The following is a 26108-nucleotide window of genomic DNA, read 5'->3' on the forward strand; positions in this document are numbered from 1 at the left end:
ACTGCCGACCTTCAGGTTGGAAGACAACCGCTCTACCCCTCAGCCACAGCCGCCCACACTCTCTATCATGTAATTAGTCAACCTCATAGAGAAATAAGGGAATAACTAAAGGCAGCTGCAGGTGTAGCATAATGTTACCTACGGCTCATCTCTACAAGTATTAAAATCAGTGGGAAGGTTGAGTTAGATACAAACCAAAATTTTGTGGAAATGCTTGGTGGTTCTCGTTAGGCAACCATGTATATTAGCTATCCCTCTTATTATTGGAAGCTGCTCAGTATAGTGCTTTTATGTAACCACTCTCTATTGGGCAGAAGTATGCTCTTTGGTGGTAGAAACATGTACTTGGTCTAAATAACTCAGAAGGGGGAGTGGAAGCTTTAAACTGACTGTACCCGACATCTGCCGTAATGAAAAAATATGCTTGTTTGATAATATATTTTTGCACACACACATTCACTCACAAAAGCTGAATAGAGTTTTGAAATCTAGAGTGTGTTAAATCTGGCTTAAATTTGCTGTAGCCTTCTGCAGTCCGTGGTGTTTCTTTTATGGTCTACCACAGGGCTTTTCAGTGGATTCCCAGATCTCAGAGCAACCTGATGGTTGATCAGTATCAATAAAACCCCTGCAGCAAACCTCCACATGGTTTTGCCCTCCAGCTATACTGTTCTACCCCAAATGGCATCTAGGCATACAGCAGTAAAGAGTACTTTTGGTATTGGCACTTCAAGTTGAGTCTAGTATTGGTGCAGATATCAAAACATGTTGTGTAATACCCAGAGGCGGATGTTGCATTTCAGAATTACAGAAAGCTACAAATTTTTCGGTTTAAGTAATGTTAGGACCTTAGTATGGTGAATCAACCTAAAATGCATCAAATAACTATTAACTATATAGACAAACAACAGGGCATCAAATGGTGTTGATTTAACCTTAAAGGAAAAGATGTTTGTTTTTACACATAAAGCGTAAATCTACTGAACAAGGGCAGGATCGCTTGTTCATGGCATCTAAACATTTAGAATTTAATCAATTTAGCATTGTACTTATGTTGCGAAACATCACATTAAAATATGCAATTCTATTTTCTCAAATTATAAAAAATATCTTCCATTAAAGATAAGCATTTTGCAACGGGATTCTCAAACACAAATACAGACCATCCTCTCATTCAAACTGTTTTTATTTTGTCCTGCAGTGAAACAGTGGTGGAGGGAACCCTCACCCATCCTTTTGCACTGACACTCTCTGAGGAGACATTATACTGGACCGACTGGCAAACCCGCTCCATCCATGCCTGTAACAAACACAGTGGAGACAAAGCCAGAGAGATCCTCAGTGGGATTTACTCCCCTATGGACATCCAGGTTCTGGAGCCATATCGTCAGCCTCAGAGTAAGTGGACTGTTTTACTAATGTGTATGTAGCCTACATTACAGTACATATGCATCTATCATTGAGTACAAATATGGGTATTGAATATGATTCTGCAACACTTTTCATAGTTTTCTAGTAGGTAAAATATCATGTGTATACAATATATTTAATAATATTTTTTTGTCCCTTTTCTTTTGTTGATGTCACTGAAGTCAAGACTTCCTGTAGTGACAATAATGGAGGCTGTAGTCATCTCTGCCTACTCTCTCCAGTATTGCCTTTCTACAGCTGTGCCTGCCCCACTGGTGTTCAGCTTAAACCAGACGGAAAGACATGCAAGCCAGGTACAGACCCCATTTACAGCAGTGTGACCACAAACTCAACTCCCACTTCTGTTTAGAAAATGAAGTGAGAAGAGCTGTATACGGTGCACTGATAACAGCATTTTTAAAATCGGCACTATTAAACAGTGCATTAAAGAGAACATAAATAATTAATATTATGAATTATTTATCATCCTCCATTTTTGAAGATAACACAAAATCATAACAGACATAATCTGAGGGCACCTTACATAGTAAGGTCAAAACTGTGCAATATCAGAGAGAAACCCATTATCAGCAAGCACGTGTGACTGACCGCTCACCGAAGAAAGAACATGGGATGATCTACATGAGATGTATACCTGGTACACAGTGTTATGGAAGTTTTCTGGAAGCTGGTAAAAGGAGAACTCAGGCACCAGCTGATGTCTTATGCAGAAGATTTTAATGTAGACTTGATGCATCAAGGAGACCAGACGGTGGAAAAATATACAAACGCTGTAACAGCAAAGCAAGACGCAGAGTCCCAAACTGATGCTTCACAGCTCTTTAATCACACAAATCAACCATGGCATCATAGAAACACCGTGAAACTAGTAGGAACTATACAAAATGTTAATTCATATTCAATACTAACAGGAAGTACAAGATAATCATTTAATAAAAAATAAGATACAACTATTTAAAATATTTAAACATCAAAGCAAATGACCCCAAACCCTATAGCATAGATATTAAATATATGAATAAACATTATAAAAAAAATAATCTACAATATGAGAGAAGTTTGACAGGTTAATCAAAAGTAATCACACTGAAGCTCATTCAAGTGAACACAGCTCGCATGCTGTGCACTGTCAATCTAAACAAAGAACAGCTGACCACTGTGAATGAGCGACTCACGCCCGGCACTGCCTGTAGCAAAGGGAATTAGACCGCTTCCTACCTCATTCCACTTACCAAGGGGTGTTCAAACGGGGATTAAAGCAATCATCAAGACGCTGATGGGCAGCAGGTGTTTTATCACGCTCACACAGGAAGTCTCTAATTATCCCGGAGTAAGTGATTTTTCATGCTGTAATATCTGTCCCCTCCGTGCAAGCTACAGGCAATTACGAGTCGCCAAATTAAAAAGACAAACAATTTCTAATTTAACTAACAAAATACATACTTAGGAGAATATGAATAACAAAATAAACCCAACACAAAAAATAAATCATCACAAACAAACTGCATAAAATAACAAGTTAGCGGTCAGTTACAAACGCTAACAGAGTAACATGAGCAATTGTCACACCCAAGTCTCAAGATGTCTCCCACAGTATCCGCATATATCTCCCACTACTTGCGTCACCCATTCCAACTGCTAGAATTAATGTCACTCTCCACCTTACATGTAGGTGTTGGCATCCTATTGGATAGTTAAGCCTAAAGTATGCATTCCTAAATCACATTGTGTCCTTACGTCTTGCCACTGGTGAAACACGCAAAAGAGTTAGAGTTGGTGCCTCTCTGTCTGTGCGCATATGAGTTAGATATGAAATCCCCTAAGCGTAGACACTACAATGTACTCTTTTATCTATAACCGCTTATACAGCTCACCTCTTTTTAAGACATCTGGTTGTGGACATTAAGCCGCCACTAAAAACGGTCTCTGCCCCCTTATAGACCAAAGAATATTGACAGAAGGTTTAGTTTTCTGACATGTTATTATTTCTCTTGGAATTACTCCTTTTCCTTCACCTTTTAACTGATACAATATCTCACCATGGATGAACTTCCATTAATTCGTCATGCATAACAACAAAGCCATTTCCATAGCACATGAGAAAATAGCTAGTAAATACATTTTTTTGTCAGGTTTTTGCATTACATTACATCACATTACATTTAGCTGACGCTTTCATCCAAAGTGACTTACAACAAGTGCATTCAGCCATGAGGGTACAAACCAAGAACAGCAAGAATCAAGTAAGTACAATTTGCTTCAAAAAAGCCAAACAACAAGTGCTACATGTAAGTGCCATACAAGTGCAGCTAAACTGAATATTTTAAATTTTTTAAATTTTTTTAATATAAACACCAGAGATGACGGTGGTTTATTAGACATCATCTTCTTAACCAAAGTGTAGTCAGCTAGATGTGTCTTTAGCCCTCGGCGGAAAAGGTGTAGACTTTCTGCTGTCTATGGGAGATCGTTCCACCATTTAGAAGCCAGGACAGCAAACAGTCGTGATTTTGTTGAGTGGCTAGCTCGCAGTGAGGGAGCAGCAAACAGATTTGCAGATGGAGATTGGAGTAAACGGGCTGGGGTGTAAGGTTTAACCATGTCCTGGATGTAGATTGGGCCCAATCCGTTCGCAGCACGGTACGCAAGTACTGGTGTTTTGAAACGCATGCGGGCAGCCACTGGTAACCAGTGAAGGGAGTGGAGTAGTGTGAGTAAACTTTGGTAGGTTGAAGGCCAGTCGAGCTGCTGCATTATGGATGAGCTGCAGTGGTTGGATAGCACTACTATGACCATAGGCTGGACCAGAACCTGCGCCGCCTTCTGAGTGAGAAGGGGATGTGTTCTACTGATGTTGTGCAACATGTATCTACAAGAGCGGGTTGTTGCAACAAGTTTGGCAGTAAGGGAGAGTTGACTGTCGAGTGTCACACCCAGGTTCCTTACGGTCTGGGTTGGGGCTACCACAGAGTTGTCAATGGTAATAATAAGGTCATGGGTGGGAGAGCCTCTCCCTGGAAGGAAAAATTGTTTGGTTTTGTCAAGGTAAATTTTCAGGTGGTGTGCCAACATCCACAGAGATGTCAGTCAGACAGGCAGAGATTCTTCCTGCTACCTGTGTTTCAGATTGGGGAAAAGAGAGAATTATTTGGGTGTAATCTGCGTAGCTGTGGTAGGAAAAGCCATGTGAGTGAATGAAAGAGCCGAGAGAGTTGGTGTACAGAGAGACGAGGAGAGGACCCACAACTTGGAAGATGTCACAACTTGCCCTCGAATTGCCCACTCTCTGCCCACTCTCTGCTTGCAGAGAGAGTAGGACACTAACAGACCAGTTACCATGTTGATTCCCACGATGCTAGAACAATAGAACCTTATTCTGCAAAAAAAAACTCAGTGTTAGAGTGCATCTGTCTGTTAGGCTAAGGTGAATCTATTAAATTTGAATGAAGCATGCCATGTCACTCCACTATGGTTGAAAATCAAAACAACAATGCTCTATTCAGTCAGCAGTTTGTTTCCACATACAATGCCTATAAAAAGTATTCACCCCCCCTTGGATGTTTCACCCTTTTGTTGCTTTTATACATGAAATCATTGTCAATATAATTTGGCTTCTTTGACAAGAATTTGCCAAAAAAAACTCTTTAATATCAAAGAGAAAACTGATTTTTACAAAATAATGTCAATTAATTAAAAATATATAAGGTAAAGTAAATGATTGCATAAATATTCACCCCCTTCAGGTCAGTATTTGGTAGATGCACCTTTGGCTGCAATCACAGCACTGAGTCTGTGTGGATATGTCTCAATCAGGCTGGCACATCTGGACACTGCAATTTGTCTCCATTCTTCCTTGCAAAACAGCTCAAGCTCTGTCAGGTTACTCGGGGATCGGGCATGAACAGCTCTTTTCAAGTCCAGCCACAAATTCTCGATTGGATTGCGATCTGGGCTTTGACTTGGCCACTCCAGAACATTCACCTTGTTGTCTTTGAACCATTTCTGTGTAGCTTTTGGTGTATGCTTGGGGTCGTTGTCTTGCTGGAAAATAAATCTTCTCCCAAGTCGTAGTTCTCTTGCAGACTGAGTCAGATTATCCTCCAGGATTTGGCGATATTTTTCTGCATTCATGTTCCCCTCTACTTTTACAAGCCTTCCAGGGCCTGCTGCTGAGAAGCATCCCCAGAGCATGATGCTGCCACCACCATGCTTCACGGTGGAGATGGTGTGTTTGTGGTGATGTGCAGTGTTTGGTGTTCGCCAAACATAGCGTCTAGTCTGATGGCCAAAAAGCTCAATTTTTGTCTCATCAGACCAAAGAGCCTGCTTCCAATTGACCTTGGAGTCTCCTACATGCCTTTGGGCGAATTCCAGGCGAGATTTCATATGAGCTTTTTTCAACAGTGGCTTTCTCTTTGCCACTCTCCCATACAGCTTCGACTGGTGAAGAACCCGGGCAACAGTTGTTGTATGTACAGTCTCTCCCATCTGAGCCACTGAAGCTTTGAACTCCTTCAGAGTGGTCGTAGGTGTCTTGGTGGCCTCCCTCACCAGTCTTCTTCTTGCCCGGTCACTCAATTTGTGAGGACGGCCAGCTCTAGGCAGATTTAAACAAGTGCCATACTCCTTCCATTTCTTAATGATGGATTTAACTGAACTGTGGGATGTCCAGTGAGTTGGAAATCTTTTTGTAGCCATCTCCTGACTTATACTTTTCAATGATCTTTTCTCTGAGTTGCTTGGAGTGTTCTTTTGTCTTCATGTTGCAATTGTAGCAGGAATCCTGATGAACCAGAGACTGGACCTCCCAGACACAGGTGTTTTTATACTCCAGTCACTTGACACACATCAACTGCACTCAGGTGATCTCCATTTCACTAATTGTGACACTGCTGGCATCAACCAGCTGGACCTCTGTTGAATTAGGTCAGTCACTTTAAAGGGGGTGAATATTTATGCAAACACTTATTTTACACTATATAATTTTAATGAATTGACATTAGTTTGTAAAAATCTGTTTTCACTTTGACATGAAAGAAGTGAAAACCGTGAAACATCCTAGGGGGGTGAATACTTTTTATAGGCATTGTATGTGCATGCGTGCATTCATGTTTTTCTATGGCTGCCTCGACAAATTTAGGTTTCAAACCATTCTTTTGAGGACATTTTTATGGTTGATACTTTTTTTATTTTTTTATTTTTTATGTTTTAGGGTTTAAATTAGAGTTAGCTAGGGATTAGGCATTCATCATGGTTTAGGTCAGGGGTAAGAGGCAGGGAATGCCCTGTGTCAATGAGTGTCCTCACAACTAATGCAAGAAGTGTGTGTTTGTGTCTTTGTGTCCCAGCTTCTCATTTGTTTTACTTGGCTGGTTAAATTGAAGGTGTTTGTTATTGCTCCGGCACCAGAATGTGTGTGTGTAAGAGTGGGAGACTGTCTGTCAGGAGTCTTAAAGTGTCTTGGGATGAAGTCAAGCGAAAAGAAGAGTGGAATCAGAGATGCTCTCCCTCATATGTCCCCCGTTGCCTCATTCATTTAGGAAACCATGGAACAAATCTTGATGTCCAATCTAAATCGAGGCTGACAGATGTCAGATTTTGATTCTGTGAACTATGTGTTTTTGACATTTAAGCTTACACTTTTAGATATTGGAGATCGTGAGTTGTGCATTGAATCATATAATGTGGGCAAGTACACAATTTATTGAACACGCATTTTAATGTCTTTTTTTTATAAAACGTTCATTTTGATGGATCTATTTTAAACGTCAGTATTGTTTTTGCTCTGCAGTTGTGGCTTTGTCTTTGGATTCAAATGAATTGATCTGAAATGTGAGACAAAGATGAGTAGGATGACACTTTGAACTGCTTTACATATGCGCTGTTCAAAGTCAGAGGTGTGAGAGACAAAGAAAAAAAGCTAATTGATTGATATGGATCTGTGGGGCTTTGGACACATGAGCAGGCATTTTACCCTACACACCACACCACCCAAGTGCCCCTCTAAATGAAAGAAATATAACCACATCCAGCACCTCTACTTCATAGATAGTACATGATGGAGGATTAATCTGTTTTGAGGACATCAAGAAAGATACCAACACAGCAGCAGAAATACATAATAAATTGTAGAAATGAATATCATCACAATAAAACCATAGGACCAAACTCAGCTGTAACAAACTCTCCAATGAGTACTTTAGTGCTGCTAAAATCAACAGGAATCAACGCTGAATTCAACTTTTGTGTTTATGTAGGAGCAGAGCAGGTCTTATTGCTGGCTCGACGCACTGACCTGCGGAGAATCTCACTGGATCTGCCAGACTTTACTGACATAGTGCTACAGGTAAACATTTACAAACTTATCAGTCTTGTCATGTGGCACTCTTGTGTATTCATCTTTTTTTTTACTTTGCTCATGCAGGTTGATGACATTCGACATGCCATCGCTATAGACTACGACCCTGTTGAGGGTTACGTCTATTGGACAGACGATGAGGTCCGGGCCATCCGACGATCCCACATTGATGGCAGTAATGCCATGATGCTGGTTACCACGGAGATCAACCATCCAGATGGCATTGCTGTGGACTGGGTGGCCAGGAACTTGTACTGGACCGACACTGGCACTGACCGCATTGAGGTAGATTTGATACATGACCTAATTTATTTCAATTTTTAGATTTTTAAATACCACTGATTTAGTTCATTTGGATGAATAACCACTATACCTGACAAATCAGACCATCCCTGCCCATGGTATAATTTCATGTTGTTTGTGCCATATGCAGACCACAGTGTTTATGATGTGTAGCTCAACACAGAAAACAACCACCCTGATTCTTATCAAAGAAAAAAAAAGAAAAACAGGCAGGATTATCATAAATAGTGATAAAAGTATTTTGTATTCTAATACTGAATTGTGTCATGTGGTGTTCCAGGTTACCAGGCTGAATGGAACCTCTCGCAAAATTTTAATTTCAGAGAACCTGGATGAACCCAGAGCCATCGTCCTGGACCCCGTAAATGGGTGTGTGTTTGTGTGTGTGTGTCAGCGGAGTTTGCACTCTACAGTTTAAAATGAATGAATTTGACCTACTTTGACTGATAGCAGTATTTTTACTTATTATGACTAAATATATTGACCAAAATACAAACTATTCTACTAACAAATCCTGACCATTTGTTGGACATCCTAGAAAACCTAGTGTGGACAAGAGCTTGGAGTGGCATTTCGATGTTCATTTTGAAAAGTACAAGCAAAATCATTAAAAGGGATAGTTCACTGAAAAATCTAAATTCACTCATTATCCACTCACCACTATGCCAATGGAGGGTCGGGTGAAGTGTTTGAGTCCACAAAATACTTTTGGAGTTTCAGGGGTAAACAGCGTTGCTTGCCCTTGGATGAGAGCTTGTGTGCAGTGTGTTTGGTGTGAGGATATCAGAGAAAATTTAGCAGTGAATTTTTATTTTCTGGTGAACTATCCCTTTAATGTACAATAAATGTTGATACTTAATGAGTTTTAGAGACTGGCCTCAGGGGTTTTTATGGCTGAGAACCAGAGAGATTCATTTTAAAAGCATAACATCTAACTAATAAAGCAACGGAAGATGACATGAGGTTTAGATACATCCAAAAATATGGATATAATTTTCTATCCAAGCAAAAACTAAAATGAATGGATTCTAAAAATCAGGATATGTGTAAAATTAATAATTAGGCATCATATTCTCTTGTTGCCACGGTCTCTTTCAGCTACATGTACTGGACTGATTGGGGTGAGCATCCCAAGATTGAGCGAGCCAACCTGGATGGAACAGACCGGCTTGTTCTGCTCAACAGCTCTCTGGGCTGGCCCAACGGACTGGCAATCGATTATGCAGCTGGAAAACTATACTGGGGGGATGCTAAAACTGACAAAATCGAGGTACGTCTAAGAGCAGACTAAATAATATCTCATGTATATATGTTGCCTCCAGGTTCTTCTTAGACAGCTGAAAGATGTATGCTATGGGGAGTTCTGCATATCTTTCATTTTGCACTGGTCTGATCTGACCTGTTATGCAGATACACTTGATCCAGTGCTTTCAGTCACATATTAACGGTGTCTCAAATATTAAAAGGGCCCATATTGTGTAAAATACATTTTCTGGGCTTATACTATCCGTTATTACTTGAAGGGGGTCAGTAGGGACCCTCAAAGTATGATAACAGTCACTCCGCGGACTTTTTCACTCAGTCCATTCTAAGAAATATGTTATCGAAATGTCTCATTTCGTACTTCCCCCCCCCCCCGGAGTTTCCTTGGACAAGTTACTGAACCCCATAAATTGCCCCATCTCATAGAGAAAAATGCTGCACATAGATGTACTGTATGAATGTGTGTGTGAATGGGTGAATGGCAAAAACTGTACTGTAAACCGCTATATAAATACAGACCCTCCTCTCTTGTTGGATGTGTAGTCATGCAAAGCTGCATCCACATACCTCTAAGCGGATGGGAATAAATAGATAGAAACAGTTGAGATACAGTTAAGTAGAACAAAGATTTATGGTGATGGTCTAGAATATGGGTTAGGGTTAGCTTTGATATATTTTTACTGTGTGGTTAGTTAGGATGTTTTGCAATAACAAACTGCATGCTACCAGCTGTAAATGGTCTGTATTTATATAGCGCTTTTGTAGTCTTGATGACCTCTCAAATCACTTGATGGTACAGTTTTACATAGGGCTGGGTAATGCCACTGATTTCCCAAATCAATTCGATTCTGATTCACAAGGTCTCGATTCGATTTCTGATTCGACTGATATTTCAATTTTGCTTGGATGTGAAAGACATTTTCAGAGAACTAATGCTGTAAACTTGGTGCATTATTAAAGATATTAAGGTAGGCCTATCATGATACCAAATTTTGTTGGATGATATATTGTCCCAGAAATAATTGTGATGAATTATATTGTCATAATTTTGAAACCATTTCATACCACTGATATTATAGCATTATAATAACTCTTTCAAAGAGCAATGAACTTCTTTTTCAGATATTTAGTCTGACATTTGAATTAGAATTAAAAGTATTAAAATAAAACAAAATAAACCACACACAACCAAAACAATAAATAAAATAGTCTCTCTAGCGTTGTTACCAAAAAATAAATAAATAAATATTAAACATTTAGCACAGGATGTATGTGACCAGCTCGGGAAACAGGATAGGATGATTTTGATTGTATTAGGTTAGTTTTCCAGCATATTCTTGAGTGTGTGTGTGTGTGTGTGTGTGTGTGTGTGTGTGTGTGTGTGTGTGTGTGTGTGTGTGTGTGTCGCTCTTCACACCGCACAGACAATCACGATTATTAATTTTTAATCGATGGTGTCGTATCATGAATCCGGATCGTTCCGGACACTTTAACCATGATGTCCTGGCTCTACCTGTCTTGTGATGCGGAGTGTTGTTGTTTATTGGTATAGTGAATGCAGGTCAGCTGTAGTGTGGAGGGAGGACACAGGAAACTGAGTGGACGGTAAGGTTTGACCATGTCCTGGATGTAGACTGGACCCGATCCGTTCACTGCACGGTATGCAAGTACTGGTGTTTTGAAACGGATGTGGGCAGCCACAGGTAACCATTGAAGGGAGCGGAGGAGCGCAGTAGTTTGAGTGAACTTAGGTAGGTTAAAGACCAGTCGAGCTGCTGCATTCCGGATGAGCTGCAGAGGTCGGATAGCACTAGCAGTTAGTCCTGCCAGGAGGGAGTTGCAGTAGTCTAGGCATGAGATGACCAGAGCCTGGACCAGAACCTGCGCCGCCTTCTGAGTGAGAAGGGAACGTATTCTCCTGATTTTGTGCAACATGTATCTACACGAGCGGGTTGCTGCAGTAATGTTGGCAGTAAGGGAGAGTTGACTGTCGAGTGTCACACCCAGGTTCCTAGCAGTCTGGGTGGGGGGTACCACGCAGTGGACAAAGGTTATAGTCAGGTCATGGGTGGGAGAGCCTTTCCCTGGAAGGAAAAGGAGTTCAGTCTTATCAAGGTTAATTTTCAGGTGGTGTGCCAACATCCACTGAGAGATGTCAGTCAGACAGGCAGAGATTCTTCCTGCTACCTGTGTTTCAGATTGGGGAAAAGAGAGGATTAGTTGGGTGTCATCTGCATAGCTGTGGTAGGAAAAGCCATGTGAGTGAATGACAGAGCCGAGAGAGTTGGTATACAGAGAGACGAGGAGAGGACCCAGGACAGAACCTTGAGGGCCCCCAGTAGTGAGAGGACAAGGTTCTGACACAGACCCTCTCCAAGTTACCCGGTAAGTGCGTAAGACTGGGATCGAACTACCGACTTTCTAGTTAGAGGACAACCTCTCCCCTTAGCCACAGCTGCCCCTGTCATCTTGTCATCTGTTCAAGACTTCCTGAGATTATAATGCAGTGCATAGAATGACCATCTTTACACTAGGTGTGAGAGTATGAGGATAAATGGAAGTACATGCTCGAAAATAGTTAACTCTTACTGGGTACTATTCATTCACTGTCTCAGGCCCTTTTCAATGATGCTATAAAGCTCTTAGAGATCAGATCACAAGTGGGCAGTGCTAGTGCAAGTATTTCTGTTCACACCAGGCATTACAATGCGTCCTGAGTGTGTCTACAGTGACCACTTGTGAAAGGATCCCACTTCTCCACTCTATGTGCAAATCATTTATGTTATTTGTTTTCTTTATACCTAGTGATGTTTTTACCTAGTCTGAGTTAAAGATGTGTCTGTTGTCAATGTGTTTTGTTTGTGTGTGTGTACTTGTGTATGTGTGTACACGGCATGTCCAGTGTGAGTGGTTACGTGATATACGTTTCCAATAGGGCTGTATCGATTCTCAAACCAAGACTTAAATTGCGGTCCAAACTTCCACGGTTTCAGGTCGTGATTTCAGATGACGGAACTGCGATACGTCTCCCTGCCCAATCCCACACACTGCCACAGCCTGTCTGTGTCTCTCTCTGTCTCTCTAGCTGTTTAAATGCATTGAACAGATATTCTGTATTTTATTCCAGAGAAGGTGCATGTGTGAACCCAGTGAAGGATCCCCGCTGTGTTTTCTACGGGGCGTCTCACTCTGACATTTGCGTTCACACATGCACCTCCTCGGGAGAAAATACAGAGGAACTGTGGAGTCCAGTGCATGTCTGGAAGCAGCTTAAGAAATGCTAGGAAGTGAGATATGGCTGTAAAACGTGACTGAAAAGACCATGGAAAGAGACGAACAAGATGAACCAGCTAAATACGATGAACTGACAAAGAAAGGGAAACACAGATACTTATAAACACAAGAGAGGCAGGGATGACTGAACACAGGTGAAACATTTTAGGAACAGGTGCAGACAATCACAGGGGTGGGGAAACAGGACAAAGGCATGAAATAAAGTCACAGACACACAAGGAGGAATATTTCAAAATAAAAAAGGAAACAGAACAACTCAACAACTAAGTACAAATCTTAACACAAGGAAAACCAAGATAAATGTCCATTAACTAATGAGTCCATAACCAGAACCAAAACAGTCTTTCAGTCTTTTGTCAAAAGTTCATCACAGAAATGAAAACATGGTAGTATTGATGAAGCCTCAGAGCACACAAGTCCACACCCCATTCTTAGATGCAGAGGGCAGCAGGCTGGGGGTTGTTGTTATTCTTGTTGCCCTTCCCACTCTCACCAACACTTATATAGCTGCTTTAAAACAGGTGTCCTCCTTCCTCCTTCACTCTGTCACTATCTCACACGGTTTCTTTAGAATTACAATCACTGCATTTCCTCTCATGATCTTTTCTTGCCTGTATTTTAGTTTGTTCCTCTTTCAGCTTGCTACCACTCACTGATCAGTTTTCTTATTTTTTTCAGTTCTTGCTCATCAGTGTATGTCTCTTGTGTTTTGTCTCGACCAAATTATTAAATGCCTGAGTTTTCTGCCCGAATGCTTACCAACTAGAAGGGGGTGGCTGCTCCTTCTCTCCCTCCCCTTCTCTCTGTCAGGTTTAAAGAACCCACCTCACAGGGCTGTTTTCACATTCAACCTTGATTTTATCCTGTTGAAAAGAATTTGATGTTTGGAGTGAAAACGTTTTTTATTGTATGTCTTCTACCATTTCGCTCTCTTTTATGTGTGTGTGTGTGGGTGTGTGTGTGTAGTCTGATTTTGTTCAGTATTGTTGTATATACACATGAAGACCAAAGCTGTAGTATTTCAAGGGTTTTGACAGATTTACACCTCAGTGTCAGCACAGCAGGTTCTTTGAAAATTAACTGCAATATATTAAAGCTTTGATCTTGTTTTTGTAGTCCATCATATCTATCAGTAATAATAAAACTGTACTTAAATTAAGTTGCTGACACCAGAGAATACACTGACATAATCATGTAGGGTTAAGAATGAGCATCATGAGCAGTCAGACATAATCTGATCATAATTTTATTAGCCACATGACCAGTGATGTGTCAGATTGCTAAAATTTGCTATTTGACTGTTGTTAGTCCCTTATTTCAGTGTGCGCACAGCCTGAATGTGTGTATTTATAAAGCTTGTGTTGGAAACTTCCCTACAATTGCCATGGTTAAGTGATTAAATTAGTGGTCAATTGAAAGAGAATTAATCAACAACTATTCTGATAAGTAATTTATTATCACCAACCAACTAGAGTTCATCATTATTATTGAATTTGGGGATGTTGGTCAGACAAAACATCTTTTTGAACAAGCCACCTTACGCTCTTGGATATAGTATTCACATTGTTTTGACATTTTTTAAACCACATTGTTAATCAGAGAAAATTGTTGATTCATCAACAATGAAAATAATTGTTAGTTGGACAACAGGGCTGGAAAAGCATCCACACGCTTCATGTTGCCTGTATATATAAATTATATCGATAAGAATGCGTAGAATTTTTTTATACTAATCTTAACTTTTTATACATATACACCACATTATATATATTTCAGACTGTTTGTGAGCAGAAGAGAGAGAATGATACTTTGCTTTGACTGCCGTGTCTGATGTGTTTCTTTATCCGCACACTTACATACACACAAAATGGATGCTTTGTTGGGATTTTTGCAGATTGACAGCGTAGTACCATTCATTCAAATTGTGAAACCATATGGTAACTACTGTAAAAAAGTGCATTTACTCAAGTACTGTGTTTAAGTAAATTTAAGACACATCTACTGTTCTTAAGTATTTAGTTTTTTCATAGCACATTCTACTTTTATCTGACAGTTGTAGTTAATAGTTTGTTTGATGAATAAGATCCAGGAAATAAGATAAAGCTCAGAAGCAGAGCTGTGTGTCCTGGTGCAGGTGAAGACCTCAGGAATTTCACCTGCAAAATAAGCTGATTCCTCGCCTCGACAGCGAAGATATGAACCTTAAACACAAAGTTCAGTCCTTGGACAAAATGTGTTTCAGAGGCTTTGGAGTAAGAAAATCCTGCCCTGCATCAGAAAATGAAGGAGCTCAAGAGCAGGCGTTGCTAAAACTGATTGGAAAAAAGAAACCATCGGCTGCATAAAGCTGTTTTTCGCAATGAACTCAAAACATTGACTGATATTATCATAGTGAAAGTTAATTCTGGGGACACAAGACAAGGGTTACCCCCCCTTTATGACATCCCGTAGTGATAAAAAACAAAACAGAATATTAAAGAAAACCCTGAGACGAGAATTCTCCGTAAGTGCAAGAGCTGAAGGCCTCAAAGATGGAGCAGGAAACACTTATTCACAAAGAGCTGATGCAGAAACTGAGTTCAACCATAGTAAGCTGAGAACTGTCCTAAGTTATACAGCATGTTTAATACTGTGTGTGAACATTACTTTCAGATACATTTAGTGTAAAATTTCCAGATTTGTCCAGAACTGGATCGAAGGCCTTCAACATTATTAAAGACATTTCCAATGCTGAAACCAGTTTTCTGGTGTTTCAGTGTTTCCAACACAAAACAGTGCACATGTAAGTTAATGTAGGGCTGTATATTAATTAGTAAATATGTGTGTCAGCTGCAGTGTTGTGCATGAACACGTTCATTTTTATGAGAACGATGAACTGAACGCAACTTAATGACAAATAATGAATTTGAACGGTGAACACGTTCATATTATCTGAGGTCTAGCTAAAACGTTACGGAATGTTTTCCTTCTCCTGAGGAGAGACACTGTCTAAATCGAATGCTTGCACCATGTCGTTGCTCAGTGCCCGTAAAATTTCCGAGATGTAGCCTAACCTAAACCAACTAACTCGACTTCGCACTACGTTACCCATGATTCATCGCACACACATGTAGTCCAAACAAGCAACGTATTCCAAGACAACAGCTCTCGGTCTCATATAAAAATGGCAAGTGAAAGCAGAGACGCAGACTCAGCAACTACATCCGATGCACCTTATTATTATTATTTGCGGGATTTTTACACACTGTCTGATAAAGATTCCGACAGTAAAAATCTCACCTTCTGTGCAAATTGTGTCCTCCTGCGCTGAAAAAGCAAGTCCGGACGTCAGCCTCATCCGCATCCAGCTAGCCTAAAAAGTTATCTCCAAGTAATTGAAAGTCAAAAAAAGACCAAGACCCCCTGCCAACAGCCCCAAATGACCCAAACCACATTGTCGGCGGCCTTCAAGGGTATGATTTCCCAGCAAAAGGTAGACAAACTCGTAATTGACTACATTGTTGGAGATTTACAGCCTCTGAGTAAAGTGGAAAAGCCCTCCTTCATCAGACTAGTGAATGGTTTGCAACCAGGCAGACAAACCCCCCAAAAAACTTTTTGTCCTCTGTCCACACATTTATTTTATAAATTTAAATGATAGAATTTAAGGTCTGGCCTAATAATTGGTTTCATAGCAAGGCATAGCACTATGATTTGTTGTGCCTTTTGTTTGCAGGGTATGAATAAATAAACAGGCAAAATTAGCAATAATTTAAAAAAAAATGTCAAAACATTTCTTTTAGGAATTGATACATATGAAGTACAGTTTAAGGCAAGGGGTAGTGATGGATAAAGTTTTCTTTAAAAAACAAGTCTTTCATTCTCACTTTCCACCTTAAAACTATGAAATGAACTGAACTATGAACTAGTTCAGAATTTAAATGGTGAACTATGAACGTGAACTATTCATGTTTACTTGTATGAACTGAACTTTGAACTAGTTCATGAGGTGTGAACTTGCACAACACTGGTCAGCTGACAGCTCTGCATTACACAATAGAGCCCAAGACAATTGCAGCTTTCCTGGGTTTCTATCATATTGTGTTTGCTGTTTAGTGTAATATCAATGGACAGAGAAGGGTCAGTGTGCAGCTGTCCTGTGGCAGGAAGGTTTGGACAGGATTCGAATAACTTCTTTCATTCACATGAACAAAAAGCAAAGCTCAATTGCAGTTTGCAGTCAATAAGTAGCACTTAATTGACGAGAGCCATTTTTTAAAACTCCTTTCACATCAACACTCACTCCTCATACAACTTCAAGTTTCTATTTATTCATTTATTGGTTGTTTGCAAAGATGGCACAATATAGGGTTTTTACAAGTCACATACCTGGAGCATATTGTTCATATATTTAGTCTTGTTTTGCACACTTTTTACAAGGCGTTTCGCTACCAGTGTCTTATATTAAAAGGTTATTGGCTGAGACTAAGATTTTACATTAATTCTAGGTGTCTGCATCTTCTACTGGGAGCTAACGCCAAGCTAATGCTAACTAATGCTAGCTTGAAGCAGAAGAGGTGGATGCTGGGGGATTCTTCGTGTCAAACTGACAAAAAGAGGGATTGGGAGTCAAGTTCTAATTAGTGTTGCCAACCGTCCTGTAAAATAGGGAATCATTCCGTAATTGGACACCAAAAGAGTTGTTCCGTATTTTCACACGGGCGATTTGTGTGACAAAGATGTGGGAAACCCTCCTGCTCTTTAATCCCTCAGCCTGTCTCTCATGTCATGTTTCACTTCCCCAAACATAGAATGCGCTTTTCATTGGTCGAGACGTGTTCAGTGAGTCAAGGCACACATAAAGACCAATGAGAAGCATGAGTAATAGTGTTGCTTCGTTAGGGCTTACAGCGATCTTTTCTAAGAAAAAAAAGAAAAGATTTCAGAAATACAGAGGAGAATGGGAAAAGTATTTTCAATGGTTGGGATCAGTGGGCGACAATGTCTACAGGGCCAACTGCACCGTCTACCACTGTGTTTTTTATATTTGTCATGGAGGAACTTGTGACATTAAACAACATGCTTTCTGAGAAAATCACAAGAGGAGTGACAGGCTGTGGAGTGCAAAGGGAGCACTCTCAAAGTTCTTTGTCCCTCTGGCATCTCCAGATGCTAATCTGGTATGTACAATTATCCTCTTCTTTTTTTAACACAAATGTTGACATAGCTAGAGGGCAGCTTCATCAGGCTGTGAGAAATTTTAACTAGTCCTTAAAACTTTGACGTACACAAGTCTTTTTTCTATTTAAAATCAAAGTTTTTGCACTTATTATTGATTATTTTATCTGTATCTGCATGTTTTTACACTGTTGCATGTTTTTAAATTAGTTCATGTCAGAGACTACTTTACTAAAGAGAGGCCTGCCAGAGGTAGGCGACTGTGACCTTAGGTGAAGAATTAAGTCAAATTAAAATGGTAAATTGAGATATAATCTATAAGGGTAGGTAACAGATTATTTTTAATATTTTCATGACAGTAAGCAGCACATTCTTTTACAGCTTTTCAAATTGAATGGGGTGGGACTCTCAAGACATCCCTGCTTTGTAGACCTGTCATACTTGGTAAGAATATAGTATATAGTATATTTCATTGTAAGTGCTGGTTTGAAACCTAGTAATTACCTTTTTATACTTAAGCATAAATGCATGTAACGATTTCCATTTTAAACCAGAACAGCACCTAAATTAAGAATTCTAATATGTTATCGTGATTTCATCGAGAATAACTTTGATTTTGTGGACCCACACAATGTTTTCCTTTTTTATACCTAAATTAGCTTTTTGTTGTTGTAGTGCTCTTGGATCTGAAACCGAAAATAAACCAATATACTCCAAATTAATTGTCTATAGAGCAGTTCCACATGTAATACTTGATGGCATCACAGATTTAAGTTTCGCACTCCCATTTTGGAATTTGAGAGTTATACATGTTTACTAATATTTTTGGACTGTCTAAAACCATAGCAAGAACACATGAATAATGGTAATTGACAGCTCTACTTTAATATAATTTCTTTACAATCTGCTACTTTTCAGTTGGATACAGACTTTGGGAAAATACTTTGGGTGAAAGAAGACCTCACACACTATTTACCTCCTACTACGTCAGGGAGGGCCAAAGGATGGACCAGATGCAGTGTCAAATCGGCCCTATCTTACACCGGAAGGAAAGTTGCTCTTGTCTATGAATGTTTTTTTATGAATCTCATCTCATTTATCAACAAATGTTGATGAGGCTTTTGCTTTGGCATCCAGATTGGATGATATGGAAATAAATGCGAAATATTTTGGACCTTTTCAATATTACATCACAATATTTGCTTAAATATGGAAAATTGCATGTTAAAAAATAACACAATTGATTGTTAGGTTTTGGCAGTGGAGACAGAAGAGGCTGGCTAGTAGGTTCCCAGGGACGGCACGAGGGCTGAGCACATGGAAAAAACTCTGCATTTAAGACACAAATGCAGGCGAGCAGCAAGGCCAAAAGGATTACCTGAGCAAACGGAGAAAAACACGGCTAAGGCACTTCAAAAACAAAAACAGTGAGGGTTCACTGAGACCAAGAATGCAGCGCAACTACCAAACAAGACAGAATTACCTGGCAGCGCAGTGGAGTGAAGACAAGGCTTTTATGGGCAGGTTGATTAGCAGAGTGGAGGCAGGTGTGACTTGTCTGATGCAGGGGAAGCCAGCCACGCCCCCTGCCGCACACATACCCTGCAGGAGAAAGAACACACAAAAACCTAAAATAAAAACAAAACCAACACAGAATTATCACAGTTGATGTTCATGATACTGGATTGCATGGTAAGGGGATGTAAGGTACAGTATTACAATGTACACAATGTGATTCTTAAATACTGTATAATATTATGGTATCATGAATTTAGACAACTGTGTGTTATCATATAATAAAACCCCATTATATGAAAACACAAATGAGATAAATACTGACACCATGCCAGCCCTATTTGATATTTTATATAGTTGTGTTTTCTCAGACAGGAAAAAGCATTCCCAGCCTCCCAAAGAGACCTCCTTTGATGGCAGTGGGAGTCTACCAACACAAGGTCGTGCGTCTAGGAGATTCCAGTAAACAGCTCAGTATATTATCATGGCAAAGAACAACAAAGTTGCCATCCTCATCCAGGATAAAGGTTTGATGTGTTCAGTGTTTGTACAGCTTAAATTTTAACTAATTATTAAAATCGAACTAGACAATTGCAAATTAGCTGTTACTGTATTTACTATATTTTGTGGTTGTAAAGGGTTCATGTACAGTTATCATTTTTGTCAAACAGACCTATAATCCAGTTTACATTGGGTTATTTAATTCCAAACAGCTTACTTTCCATCTACAAAATGTAAAAATGTATGTTACTGTATCCCACAAAATCTGATATCTAGTTTGGGGAGTTTGTTAGCTTGAAAATAATTGTTTTTGCAATGTGTGAATGAATATTATATGATCTGTTTATCACTTGTATATTTTAGATGATTTAATGATTTTAATAAATGTCACCTGAATTCCATGCATTTGTTTTATTTGGAGAATTTTATTGCAATTTTAGCACACAAAGAATGTATAAACACATTTTTATTTTTAACACATATTTGTGTTGAAATATGTAATGCACATCATGTGTTAAATGTTCTAACGAACTGATTGCGTTGAAAGCAACACAAAATGTGTTTCTTAACTAGACATGCTAGTCTGTTAAAAATTAACACGTGTTACTTTTAACAAATCTCTTTTGAGAGTGTACTGTGTGGGCAGCTCTCAGATCCACAGTGTTCTGTCACTCCTGTCAGGACACCTCTCCTCCCTGCTCCCTCCTTCCATATTATTTACCACAGATGCCACTTGGAATTCTTAAAATGGCCTAAATGTTTTTACTGATACATGTACTTACTTTGCAAAAATACAAAATTTGGGTTTCTGTCTTAATTTTGTGAAACCAATGATCCCACATCCACACTTTTTGCCATGATTGGCCACAAGCAGACACTTACACATAGTGGCAGCTGAGACTCGGGAGTTAGAGAGGGTTGTCCACTAGTCCACCTGAAGGTTGGTAGGTCAGCTTCTCTAGTCTGTGTTTTGAAGCGCCCTTGGGCAAGATACTGAACCCCAAATTCAGACAATCAATTAAATTTTATTTGTAAAGCCCATATTCACAAAGCACAATTTGTCTCGTAGGGCCTAACAAGGTGCGACATCCTCTGCCCTTAACCCTCAGCAAGAGTAAGGAAAAACTACCAAAAAAACACTATTAACAGTGTAGAAAAGCATAAAAACCTCAGATAGAGCCACATGTGAAGGATCCCTCTCACAGGATGGACAGAAGTGCAATAGATGCACGATCCAAATTGATACACAACACTGTGCTGACAGTGAAAAAAAGTTGTTTAATAGAAAATGGTAGAGCTGCCGCCCCATTGAAGCCAGTCCTCAGCCGTAGCGGCCAGGGGTCGAGTCTGAACTGCGGCCCTGTTTTGCATGTTTTCCCCCGACTCTCTGTCTGCCCCCCTTCACAGCTTACTCTCTCTGTTCTCTCAAAATAAAACAATAAAAATTTTAAAATATCTTTAAAATAAGCGATTTGAGTAGTTGATGATGCTGGAAAATCTTTTTATAAAGACAGTCCATTTATAAATACAGCAAGATTTCAGAACCAGCTCTAAAGAGGTCATAAACCAACCTTAACATGTAACCAATTGTGTAAGAACAAAAATTGGAGGTAGAATTACAATGCACAATGGCAAAATACGTAGTAATTGATCCTCTTTATTGAAATATTGAAACCCAATTCAGTGTATAAAGTAAAATAGTCTCATTATGTGTTCTCAGCTACATAGAAGTCTGTAATAAGACATTGTTACTCAGACAAAAACCTCATCTTGAACTCGTAGAAATTTAAATGGCCATTTAAAAAACTATTTTCATATATTTTTCATAATAAATTTCTAATCAAACCAACAAATAAGTAATCATCAATGGCTACTGAAAGAAATCTTGCCTGTTATAATGTATTTTATTAACACTAAAGTCAGGTGATCTTGTGTTGTAAACTGGAAATGATAGTGAAATGTGAGTTTTGAACACTGATACAAGTAGTCAAAGATTTCAGTGAGTCCCCACTTGCAAGGCATTGAGGTTCTGAATGAAACACTGCAGTTTTCACTGTGCAGTTTTCCAGAGGATTCCATTCATCCAGTATGATTCATTATGTTTATCAGAGAATATGTGAGCGTATGTGAACTGCTTGGCAATGCTCTGATGTCTCTCTGCGTGTCTGATCACATCTTTGTCTGCTCTCTTTCTGTCTTTTTGTCCTTTTCTCTCTCATGTCCATCAAGAAATGAGAAATTCTCACCCAAAATGGGAAAGGACAGGAAAGATAATCACACTCGCATTGCATAATTCTTCCTGAAAAATCCAGCAGAGAGAAAGAGCAAGCGAGAGAGAAGGAGAGAGCAAAGAAAGGGAGTCTCTAACGTCTTTTCACTGGCATGACCATATCTAATTGTGTCACAGTGATAAATTAACATGTTTTTTGTGAAGGGGTCAGGGACCTCCCTTGGATCAGAGGCCCATCAAACTGAATGATTTATTTTTTTCTGTTGCTCACCCTCTTACCCTCTCAATGGATATTTAAATAAGCATTCATGAAACAGATAGCTGCTCATCACAGCAACAACACAAATTCTACTTTTACACTTGGTTATATTATCTCGTGGGTTACGGCAACACAAGACGTGAGTTGTAGGATTGACGCATAAAATGATATCATTATAGCAAATGTTTTTTTCAAGTCGGTATAAAACTTGTCTGTCCTTTCCTTTTGTTTTCAGTTTTTTTGGTTTATGGTAAAATCCCAAAAGTGCACCTGCAATTAGTCACAAAAACTGGTATAGGAATTGTCTCAGAACTTGTTGATCACACCTTGTAATTGCATTATATAAGGAAGTTGTGTATACATTATACATATATATATATTTAAGTATATTAGTGATATTGTTACTAATGCTGTAATATCAATTTTATTAGTCAAGGAGTGTTTTTTAAATCTCACCATGAAGGTCTAGGGTTTGGTTGTCTGTAGGTGTGGAACAAAGACAAATTATTGTGTTAAACAACACAAGGAGCTGTGTTGTTGGGGCTGTGATACGGTGAGACATGAAATACAATATGGGAGGTCCAATTTGAGTAAGACTTCCATGAGTTTGAAGGTTTATATGAATGCTATGTGGTAAGTCAGTGTTGTCAAGTGGTTGCAGGAGACAATCCGGGTAACACAATTTCTGTCTGTTCATTGTTGCTCTTAATTTTTCTGGACTTTTATGTGTTTTGTGGTTTCTGCTTAATATAGACAGTAGTATAACTTATTAAACTTAATCAAAAAATAAACACCAAAACAATCAAGTGTTGTCACTAAGGCTTTTTGTAGTATGTATTATGTTGTATTGTAACTGGTCATCACACTAAGCCTCTAGGGACAATGAAATAAATGCTTTGTTTGGAGCTCCCCTCTAAAATCACTTTTCAGTATCCCATTGTGTCGATGTCAGTTATTTTTGGACACCTAACTTCCTGTGGACATCTTATTAGTGTGTATCTGCCTCCATCATATTTCCTCCAGCTCTTCTTTTACCTTTCCAACACTTCCTCAGCCTCTTTGCTCACAACTTCTACCTTTCTATTACCTTCTGCATGGAAATTGACCCCTCCTCTAGGGGCGGTGGGGGGTGGTCAAAGGTCAGAGGCAGCAATAGCAACCATGGTGCTAGCAGGTGTGTTGCCATGCTCAAGGACACATAGGTTAGGTGGTCACAACATTCTTTGGCACATTAGATTAGGTCAGGTTTTAATTTTAGTTTGTTATGTTCTCTATGTTGAATGTAAGAATCAGATTTTAATTTGTTCTCCTGCCTTGAAAAAATTCCAAACCTTTCCCTGCCTCCTCTCTTTACTTCTGTCTTAGGTGATCAACGTGGATGGCAGTAACAGACAGACTCTGCTAGAGGACAAACTACCTCATATCTTTGGTTTCACTCTGTTGGGTGATTACATCTACTGGACTGACTGGCAGAGGCGCAGCATTGAGAGGGTCCACAAAGGCACGGCGGTACGAGAGATCATCATTGATCAGCTGCCAGATTTAATGGGACTGAAGGCCACTAAAGTGACAGAGACATACGGTAAGGAGGAAAGGTTCTCGAGTGATTTTCGAACAGCAGTAGAACCAGCAGAGCAAAATGTGAAATTATAGAAACTTAAATAGTTAGATGTTCCGTCCTTCAAAATGTGTCCAGGTACAAATGGCTGTGCAGTGGATAATGGTGGATGCAGCCATCTGTGTTTCTGGCAGCGACAGACTGTTAGCTGTGCCTGCCCCATGGGCATGGAGCTTCTCTCAGACCTGCAGACCTGTGTGGTGCCTGAGGCCTTCTTGCTCTTCACTAACAGGTACGTCTACCTGTTGTATTGGAGTGGAGCAAAAAAGGGATGCTCAGTCTTCTAAGGATCCCCTCACCTACTATTAGTACATATTCCATTCTTCTTGTTTATATCCAGTGCATAAATAAATTAATTCAATAAGACATATTACACTACTTCTCAGGTTGATATTTTTCATTTGGGTCACTACTTGATAACTGCTTCCTGCAGGTGTGTCAAGCCTTTGAGAATAATCAGAAGTCGGGTACAGCCTGACACTAACTTAAAAAATTGTTTGGATGTTTGATGGTGGTGGCTCAGCTTTTCTACATCATTGAGGACTCTCATCATGCTCAAGATGTTCTACAGTTTATTCAGAGCCACTGACCCTTAAGTAACTTTACAAAAATATTTTTATTATACAGTTGATATCTCAATAATTTGGCACTATAACAAAAGATATATAAAGTGATATTAGTGATATTAGGGACTTGTATTCCTCTTTGATAATCTGAAAGAAACAAGGTGTTTAAAAAATAAAATAAGGGGTTGTTAGTCTGTTTTTATGAAAAATTCAAATGCGTTTTATTATTTTGCTATAGTACACAGATGAGTCTTTCAGTGCTGTATAATATCTCCAAGTACTGTATCTCAAATACACATAATGTGCATGTTAACTGTAGGATGTAGCAACAGTCATCTTAGCAACAGCCAGGCTGTTTAGCTTGGCAATATTGACAAAACGTTATGTGTTGTGTAATGTAAACCGGGTAGTAGGTAACCAGGTAGTAGTTAGCAGAGTCAATCGAGGCCCACTTGAAGTGTGACGGCAACATTACAGATGATAAAATCATAGATTAACCTCCACAATATTTTTGAATTGATTGCCATATTTTTACACAGTTTTAGTGTACAGTGGTCCTACAGCTGAGGAGTGTGCTGTGCAGAGTGTCAGTCTGTAATCACTTCTCCATATCGCCAGAAATCTTTAGTATCACCTTCACTGATCTGCTCTGGACTGTACAACTCTAGGTATTACTTGTGCTCTGTTGTGTGTCCTGGCCATGTAATAACTAAGCATTACATTTTTACTTGTGTACTTTTTTACAGAAAGGTGTCGAAATGAATTTTAAGTGTTTATTTACTTTTTTACCACTAAATAGAATACATTATATATTCAGTGTTGTGCAAGTTCACACCTCTCATGAACTAGTTCAAAGTTCAGTTCACACAAGTAAACATGAATAGTTCACGTTCATAGTTCACCATTTAAATTCTGAACTAGTTCATAGTTCAGTTCATTTCATAGTTTTAAGGTGGAAAGTGAGAATGAAAGACTTCACTTGTTTTTTAAAGAAAACTTTATCCATCACTACCCCTTGCCTTAAACTGGACTTCATATGTATCAATTCCTAAAAGAAATGTTTTTTTAAATTTGTTTTAATTATTGCTAATTTTGCCTGTTTATTTATTCATACCCTGCACGAGTTTGTCTACCTTTTGCTGGGAAATCATACCCTTGAAGGCTGCAGACAATGTGGTTTGGGTCATTTGGGGCTGTTGGCAGGGGGTCTTGGTCTTTCTTTGACTTTCAATTACTTGGAGATAACTTTTTAGGCTAGCTGGATGCTTCAGCTCCACATGCCGTTTTAAATTAGATGCGGATGAGGCTGACGTCCGGACTTGCTTTTTCAGCGCAGGAGGACACAATTTGCACAGAAGGTGAGATTTTTACTGTCGGAATCTTTATCAGACAGTGTGTAAAAATCCCGCAAATAATAATAAGGTGCATCGGATGTAGTCGCTGAGTCTGCGTCTCTGCTTTCACTTGCCATTTTTATATGAGACCGAGAGCTGTTGTCTTGGAATACGTTGCTTGTTTGGACTACATGTGTGTGCGATGAATCATGGGTAACGTAGTGCGAAGTCGAGTTAGTTGGTTTAGGTTAGGCAACGACATGGTGCAAGCATTCGATT

General features: G+C 39.3%; 1 protein-coding gene across 1 annotated transcript in view; it reads left to right on the forward strand.

Annotated features, from left to right (window-relative positions):
• The window catches only part of lrp5 (low density lipoprotein receptor-related protein 5), a 65449-nt gene that overhangs the window by 22319 nt on the left and 17022 nt on the right, over window positions 1–26108 (forward strand). Inside the window, exons 6-13 of the mRNA XM_035157325.2 lie at window positions 1202–1398; window positions 1593–1724; window positions 7689–7777; window positions 7856–8074; window positions 8373–8461; window positions 9191–9362; window positions 23677–23893; window positions 24008–24161. Coding sequence (XP_035013216.1) covers window positions 1202–1398; window positions 1593–1724; window positions 7689–7777; window positions 7856–8074; window positions 8373–8461; window positions 9191–9362; window positions 23677–23893; window positions 24008–24161 — 1269 coding nt within the window. The remainder of the gene's footprint in view (window positions 1–1201; window positions 1399–1592; window positions 1725–7688; window positions 7778–7855; window positions 8075–8372; window positions 8462–9190; window positions 9363–23676; window positions 23894–24007; window positions 24162–26108) is intronic.

Source organism: Hippoglossus stenolepis, chromosome 5, assembly GCF_022539355.2.
Source record: "Hippoglossus stenolepis isolate QCI-W04-F060 chromosome 5, HSTE1.2, whole genome shotgun sequence".
Lineage (NCBI taxonomy): Eukaryota > Metazoa > Chordata > Actinopteri > Pleuronectiformes > Pleuronectidae > Hippoglossus > Hippoglossus stenolepis.